Source organism: Rhinoraja longicauda, chromosome 33, assembly GCF_053455715.1.
Source record: "Rhinoraja longicauda isolate Sanriku21f chromosome 33, sRhiLon1.1, whole genome shotgun sequence".
NCBI lineage: Eukaryota > Metazoa > Chordata > Chondrichthyes > Rajiformes > Arhynchobatidae > Rhinoraja > Rhinoraja longicauda.
Window position 1 is genome coordinate 1,191,215 of NC_135985.1, and position 8,427 is coordinate 1,199,641.

Consider the following 8,427-nt stretch of genomic DNA (forward strand, 5'->3'; position numbering starts at 1 on the left):
TGTATTGTGGCAACCTTCCTATAGTCTTTCATTAGTAACTGCAAACAAAAGATAACCAAAATTGTGATTTCCTGGCAGAGAAGCACCTTTGGTTATTACCTGCAGAACTTTTTAAAATCTAGCTAGCTTTCCCAACATTTGGGCTTGTTTGCCTTTATTGATCAGGACATTGAGTACAGGGATTGGGATGCCGTGTAACAACCATACAAGTAATTGATGAGGCACACTTGGATATTGTGTGCAGTTCTGGTCACCCAGCTACAGGAAGCAATGTCACTAACCTGGGAAGAGTGCATTAAAGATTCACAACAACGTTACCTGGACTGGAGTGATTGAGTTACAAGGAGAGGCTAGAGAGGCTGGGGCTTTTATCCCTGGAACTAAGGAGGCTGTGGGGCGACATTATAGTGCTATATAGAATCATGAGTGACATCGATAAGATGAATGGTCACAGTCCTTTTCTTAGGGTATGGAAGCATAAACCTAGAGAGGTGATTAACATGAAAGGGGAATGATTTAAAAGGGATCTGAGGGGCATCGTTTAACATGGAGGGCAGTGGGAATATAGGGCAAGCAGCCAAGGGAAGCCGCAGAGCCGGGTATGATTACAATGTTTAAAATACATTTAGACAGGTACACGGGCAGGGAATGTTTAGTGTAATATGGGCCGAATGCAGGCAAATGGGACTAGCTCTGGTTATCAACTTGGTCGACAAGACAAGTTGAATCAAAGGGCTTGTTTCGTGCTAGAGAACTTTACGATGTTATGATAAAACCCACAATAGCCTCACTGAACTAATTCACTCCATAAAATTAAAGGGCATTTAGGAATCAACCATAAACAGGCCAGCCTAGGTAAGGAGAGCAAATGTCTTTCCCTGAACAATATTAGTGAACCAGTTGGGTTTCAATGACAATCTGATAGTATTATGGACATCATTAGAAAGGACCAATATTAAAAAAACCATCCAGGTGACTAATTGAATTTGGATCTGAACTCAGATCTCTGCATTATTAATCTAAGTTTCCTGATTACTAATCTGCAATACACACCATACTGTAAAGAAGACCTTTTAAACCACGTAAGATTTTGAGAGAATATAAATGTAAAACTCTTTCACCTGGTTTGAGGACCAGGGACTAATTCAACAAAAGAAAGATAAACTTATTTGTGGGAATAAAAATAGAGTGATTGAAAAGACAGCTACACTTTGTACGAGGAAAAAAACATTGATAAATATGAGATACAGGAACATACATGGCTATTGGAAGGGAGCAAAGCAATGTGATCTGTTTTTAATTATTCTGGCAAACAGCAAATCAAACACAACATGCAGAACAATCTGTGTAGGAAGGAACTGCAGATACTGGTTTCAATCGAAGATAGACACAAAATGCTGGAGTAACACAGTGGGACAGGCAACATCTCTGGAGAGAAGGAATGGGTGACGTTTCGGGTCTGAAGAAAGGTCTCGACCCGAAACATCACCCATTCCTTCTCTCCAGAGATGCTGCCTGTCCCGCTGAGTTACACAGCTTTTTGTGTCTATCTTCGATGCAGAACAGTCTCCTGTTGTACATATTTAAATGATACTATAGTGTGCAATTCTACAAAATCATTTACCTGTATTGAAGTGCAACGATATAGAACTGGATTTCATTGTGATTCCTCTGATCTGCTCATCTTCTCGACTATCCATATATCGTAGCTGTGATGAGCAAGAATTACACATGCTTAATATCTTCAATAGATTTATTCAACGAGTGAGGAATTTAAATCCTGTCCACCAGTTACTGCTGCAATTTTTACAAATCAATTGAGGTTTTTTTGCAACACTTAACTGCCAATCCGTTTAATTGTCGTGACTCAACAAGAATAATATTTTCAAAAATATATAAACAAATCGCAACTGGAAAAACTTCAAGTATACACGAACTACCATGCTATGATGTAACAAGATAACTGAAGAGTTTGTTGAGAAAATAAAGAAATGGGAAAGTAGATGAAAATTTGGAGAAATTTTCAAGGAAAATAATTAGCCTCTAAAATGGCCTCAGAACATACTTAGTCCAACTTCCCATGGGAAATATTTTGTGCTCTCATAGAGCAGGCTGAGTCAATGGTCAAAAGCTTGACAGCAGCCTTTTGATTAAAAATAAATACAATGGTATACAAAGCTGTATGTCCCTTGACAAAAAAAACAATCATTGACTTCAAATACCTGAAACTATTTATTATTGACAATAAATTATATTTTTGAAATGAGTTCTCATATATTCAGCTAATCTCCTTTGCCTGGAAAGCTGCACACCAAGGAAAGTAACGAGATGGACGGGCAATTATGTTCCCAGCCTGTGTTGGTACGCCTCAAAAATGACAGCTTAGTAATCATCAGACATTTCTTTCTCTCCCATTACAGGAATGCACATTTCTTCCACTCACATACTCCTGCACAATGCAGCAAAAATGTTGACTTCATTGTTCATGACGTGTTCCATACATCCTTTCAGTTTCCACTATCACACATTGCTAGTATTCTAAAAGACTGCATCATGTTCGATATGAATACCACAAGTCAAGGCAGTAAACTGTTACCATAAAGCAATAACCAAGTCCCTGCAGCTGAGGACTGGGCAGTTTCCAGCAATAATAAATCTACAACAGGACACAATTTAGTCCTGGACTTGATTCTACCGAAAACAAATATTCCATCTCCATCTCCACTCCAACCTCATGTTAATCCCCGATTCCAGTAGATGTATTAACATTGTAACAGTAGCATTATTATACCTGAATACAAATTCTCCACTGACATTCCACTGCTGTACTGTCTGTCAGAGGAGCTATTCATTGAAAACACATTAAATTGAGAACCTGCTGTACATAATAGATCTTGTGGCGCTACTCCAAGAAGGGCACACTCCAGAATCCTGGTTAATGTTTAATCCTGAACCAAAATTATTAAAGCAGACTGTCTAGCCATTACCCAGTATACATGCAGACCTTGCTGTGAGGGAAATACCGGCAGCGTTCCCTATCTTACAACAGGGCCGGGGATCCATTCCCTGTCATCTAACTGGAATGTGAAAGTTGCTATATAAAAGCAAGTTTCTCTTTTATTTGTGTAAATGTGCCCATGATTCTGGATAGCTGTCTTTGTAATCAAATGTGAAACTAAATGAATCTGACTCTGGTCTTCAAGGGTAATCCTGGCGGAGCTGCAAGTCCTCTCCAGTCGACAAACACCCGACTAATGTGCAGCCTGCATGCAGGAAGATTATTTGAGAAACTGGCGAGATGGATTTACCACTGCCGCAGCGATGTAGGTGACTGTCTTTAACACAGGCTGGAACTTTACCACATCACACTTAAAAAGAATACATCCTAGCTTAACACGTTGATGTTCATTTTGCAGATCCTATCAAGAGACCTTCCCTCCAGCTCAGAAACAGTGTGCTTTTTTAAACTATCAATAGCATTTAAACCCTTTTCTGCAATAAAATCATAAAATAATATTATTAACCCTAAATAGGTTTGAGGTAAGATTGTTAAAATCAGCTTATTTATGAAGAATGGGAAGACAACATTTAAAAAGCCTCTTCTGACCATGTGCTCCCATGGGCTAACCCTGCTCTGTGGGCATCTTCTGGCGTGAGGGAACACGGTACGTGGACGCTATTCCAACGTGCCAACTGTTGGTTACAAACAGTTCTCAAGAAGGAGAACCTGCTGTAACACCAGGAGGTCCTGTCATTGTTTTGTTTACTTAGTGAGGTACACAGCCAAACAGAAACAACTTTGAAGGCAAAGATGTAGGAGCAAAGAACTGCAGATGCTGGTTTATACCAAAGATAGACACAAAGTGCTGGAGTAGCTCAGCGGGTCAGGCAGCATATCCAGAGAAAATGAATAGGTGTCGTTTCAGGTCGGGTCCCTTCTTCAGAAGCAAAGATAATGTGATGTCATGCCACAGTTTTAATTGTCTAATTCCCAACTGACATATAAAGAAAACCAAAGGTGACCTGCCTGACCATTCCTTGAACAATAAAAATGTTGTCCGATACTTCAAATGCAGCAGGTGCACCACTAATACGCAAAAGAAACAAGTCTACATAACAAAATCACAAGCCCTACAGTGTAATGTAAAACATGAACACAATTATTTGTTAAACTTATTAGTACAAATCGCACCTAAATGTCTATCTGCTTACCTTTCCTGCAAGTCGATTAGAAATGATCCCATTGCTAGCAATAAGGCTGTCAGCCAAGGTAGTTTTACCTATAAATGATAACAATACAAACACATTAGGCGCAAAGACATATTTGAAGTAATAAATTCCACAAAACACATGTAGAAATATTCCTAAAATTACAATCAGTCACTTATTGCGACAATAAGATGCATTCGAATGACACATTCAAAGACGATCAAATAAAAACCATAGACAACAGAGAAATTAGAGCAGATAATCAAAATCTTGGACATAAAGTGTTAAGGAATGGTTTATAGAAAATAAACAGAGGTATTTATTCACAAAATGCTGGAGTAACTCAGCAGGTCAGGCAGCATCTCGGGAGAGAAGGAATGGGTGACGTTTCGGGTCGAGACCCTTCTTCAGAAAATAAATAGGTAATTCTAGAGTTTAAATAGACATCAATGGTGCACAAACAGCATGAAATGAAAGATGATAAAGTTTTCAGAATGTTGTACAAATCTGTGAAAGGAAAATGGAATGAGGCCGCAGAGGGGATTACAAGGAATACAAGGGTGCAGAGTTTCACATCAACGTGCCTCCTTCCCTTTCAGAACTCTGAAGGCAAGTTCCTTCCATGACATTCACTTACTCTGTTTAATCTATCAACATGGATCCCTGTCCTTGAACAACCACAGGAGATGCCCTTCCCGGCCTTTCATCTTTGTATTTCTCGTCGTCCTATGCTGCACACTCTCCCTCTACATGATAGTAATTTACTGAAGAAGGGTCTCGACCCGAATCGTCACCCATTCCTTCTCTCCAGAGATGCTGCCAGTCCTGCTGAGTTACTCCAGTTTTTTGTGTCTATCTTCAGTCATTTACTTCTTTCAATTCAATAGAATGTATTCCTAAATGTAGTCTCTACTGTGGATGACTGCCCTACAGAAACATTGAAAATAGGTGCAGGAGTAGGCCATTCTGCACCGAGCCAGCAGCCCCATTCAATATGATCATGGCTGATCATCCAAAATCAGTACCCCGTTCCTGCTTTCTCCCCATAACCCTTGATTCCGTTATCCCTAAGAGCTAAATCTAACTCTCTCTTGAATACAACCTCTTTGTCTCCAACTATTCCCGACTCTCATGAAAGTTTGAAATCGTAACTCTGCTTCTGTCTCCAAAATTGAGATTACCAATTTCGAGTGTATTGCTTTCACATGTTTTAGCAAATGACACATGCAATTCAATGATTTTTTTGTTTTGTTCTAGTGGGACACTTACCACTAAATCTACATGATGCAAATTTTCAAATATTGTGCTTCATCAACCCATAATATTAAATACACAAAGGAGATTAGTGGGCAAAATTAGGGCACATGGTATTGGGGGTAGGGTACTGACATGGATAGAAAATTGGTTAACAGACAGAAAGCAAAGAGTGGGGATAAATGGGTCCCTTTCGGAATGGCAGGCAGTGACCAGTGGGGTACCGCAAGGTTCGGTGCTGGGACCCCAGCTATTTACGATATACATTAATGACTTAGACGAAGGGATTAAAAGTACCATTAGCAAATTTGCAGATGATACTAAGTTGGGGGGTAGTGTGAATTGTGAGGAAGATGCAATAAGGCTGCAGGGTGACCTGGACAGGTTGTGTGAGTGGGCGGATACATGGCAGATGCAGTTTAATGTAGATAAGTGTGAGGTTATTCACTTTGGAAGTAAGAATAGAAAGGCAGATTATTATCTGAATGGTGTCATTATCTGAATGAGGGGGAGTTCAACGAGATCTGGGTGTCCTAGTGCATCAGTCAATGAAAGGAAGCATGCAGGTTCAGCAGGCAGTGAAGAAAGCCAATGGAATGTTGGCCTTCGTAACAAGAGGAGTTGAGTATAGGAGCAAAGAGGTCCTTCTACAGTTGTACCGGGCCCTGGTGAGACCGCACCTGGAGTACTGTGTGCAGTTTTGGTCTCCAAATTTGAGGAAGGATATTCTTGCTATGGAGGGCGTGCAGCGTAGGTTCACTAGATTAATTCCCGGAATGGCGGGACTGTCGTATGTTGAAAGGCTGGAGCGATTGGGCTTGTATACACTGGAATTTAGAAGGATGAGGGGGGATCTTATTGAAACATATAAGATAATTAGGGGATTGGACACATTAGAGGCAGATAACATGTTCCCAATGTTGGGGGAGTCCAGAACAAGGGGCCACAGTTTGAGAATAAGGGGTAGGCCATTTAGAACGGAGATGAGGAAGAACTTTTTCAGTCAGAGGGTGGTGAAGGTGTGGAATTCTCTGCCTCAGAAGGCAGTGGAGGCCAGTTCGTTGGATGCTTTCAAGAGAGAGCTGGATAGAGCTCTTAAGGATAGCGGAGTGAGGGGGTATGGGGAGAAGGCAGGAACGGGGTACTGATTGATAGTGATCAGCCATGATCGCATTGAATGGCGGTGCTGGCTCGAAGGGCTGAATGGCCTACTCCTGCACCTATTGTAAAAAAAAAAAAAAAAAAAAAAAGAATCATGCACAATGCAGGGTATTCACCTCCCAATGCAAAGCCTTAGCCCATGGTCGAAACAGAACAGTTTTCACAATTAAAAACAGCAATCTTCAAGATGCATAATCTGGATTGTGAGGATAATTAACACGTTGTTTGGTTGTTGGCAAGGACTTAGTAGGGAAAATGAACAAATGTATGAATCAAAGACAGACACAAAATGCTGGAGCAACTCATTGGGACAGGTAGCATCTCTGGAGAGAAGGAATGGGTGACATTTCGGGTGAGACCCTTCTTGAGACTCTTATGATTTTATCTATGACGTTACACACATTGATGTCTACATTTTGCAATCCAATAATTTAGCCGATAAGAAAAAAATGTTTTAATAAGTTGAGAGAAATCTTACCGTGGTCCACATGAGCTACCATGCAGATATTGCGGATGTTGGCAGTATTCTTTTGCAGATCAATAATATTTGCCAAGTGAGTATGACCCATTTTGACTTCAATTCTGTAATGACATACAAATTAATTGATGGCACTGAATATTTTGTTACTCGTATTAATAATAATATACCTTTAGTTCCTGATCTACATTTCGCATGCCCCTCATGGGGGAGGGAGGGAATGAAGGAGGAAGGATGGGAGGGGAAAGAGGGAATGATGGAGAGGAGGGAAAAGGGAATGAGGAAGTGGAGAGGAGGGAGGTAGCACCGGCGCTGAGTGAGGGAGTAGAGGAGGAGTGTGAGGAGGGAGGCAGCGAAGAGTGAGGAGGGAGAGAGGAGTCGAGGGGGAAGGAGTGAATGAGGAGTGAGTGAGTAGAGGAGTAGAGGGGGAGTGAGTAAGTGAGGAGCAGACACCCACTTCCCCGCCGGTGTGGAGTGAGAAGGGGGATTGAGGAGTGAGTAGTGAAGATGGAGTGATGAGTGAGTGGGGAGGGAAGGAGGGACAAGAGGGGGGGGGGGGGGTGAGTGGGGAGGGAAGGAGGGACAAGAGGGGGGGGGGGGGTGAGTGGGGAGCACCAGTGTGGGGTGAGGGAGTAGAGGAGGAGTGCGGGGGGGAGGGAGTGAGTGAAGAGTGAGGAGGGAGGGAGAGAGGAGTAGAGGGGGAGTGAGGAGCGGACACCCACCTCCCTGCCGGCGTGGAGTGAGTGAGGGAGGGAGGTGTGAGTGAGGGAGGTGTGAGTGAGGGAGGTGTGAGTGAGGGAGGTGTGAGTGAGGGAGGTGTGAGTGAGGGAGGTGTGAGTGAGGGAGGTGTGAGTGAGGGAGGTGTGAGTGAGGGAGCTAGTGGGGATGCGGGGGGGGGGGGGTGCTGGTGGGAGTGGGGTGAGGATGAGGGGGTGCAGGGGGTGGGGAGTGAGGATGAGGGGGTGGGGGGGATGAGGGATGGGAGTGGGGTGAAGATTAGAGGGTGCAGGGGGAAGGATGAGAGGGTGCAGGGGGTGAAGATTAGAGGGTGCAGTGTGAGCGGGGTGCGGGCACCCACCTCCACGTCGGCAAGGAGTAAGTGAGTGAAGGAGTCGGGAGTGAGTGGGGGTGTGCGGTGTGCGGCCGGGGGGGTGCGGGGGGTGCGCGGGCTCCCACCCACCTCCACGCCAGGCTCCCAGCCCGGTCCAGGCCGCTCACCTCTGACCCGTGACGCAACGCTTGACGCGGCGCCGTTGCCGTGACGCGCCGGTTGCCAGGCGACCGTTGCCGGGCACGAGACGCTGCCCGCACAATAGAGGCGGCGG

The 8,427-nt window shown here is 43.6% G+C and overlaps 1 protein-coding gene across 4 annotated transcripts in view; it reads right to left on the bottom strand.

Annotated features, from left to right (window-relative positions):
- The window catches only part of efl1 (elongation factor like GTPase 1), a 187,258-nt gene extending 178,840 nt beyond the window's left edge, over positions 1-8,418 (bottom strand). Inside the window, exons 1-4 of one of the 4 annotated variants that reach the window (XM_078427282.1) lie at positions 8,321-8,418; positions 7,103-7,206; positions 4,213-4,280; positions 1,625-1,709 (exon numbers count right to left, since the gene is read on the bottom strand). In XM_078427282.1, the coding sequence (XP_078283408.1) occupies positions 1,625-1,709; positions 4,213-4,280; positions 7,103-7,193 (244 nt within the window). In that variant the 5' untranslated portion in view covers positions 7,194-7,206; positions 8,321-8,418. Of the gene's footprint in view, positions 1-1,624; positions 1,710-4,212; positions 4,281-7,102; positions 7,207-8,180; positions 8,225-8,282 lie in introns of those variants that run through there. The other 3 variants (XM_078427281.1, XM_078427284.1, XM_078427283.1) reach the window with 3 other exon arrangements.
- Between the last annotated feature and the right edge of the window lie 9 nt (positions 8,419-8,427).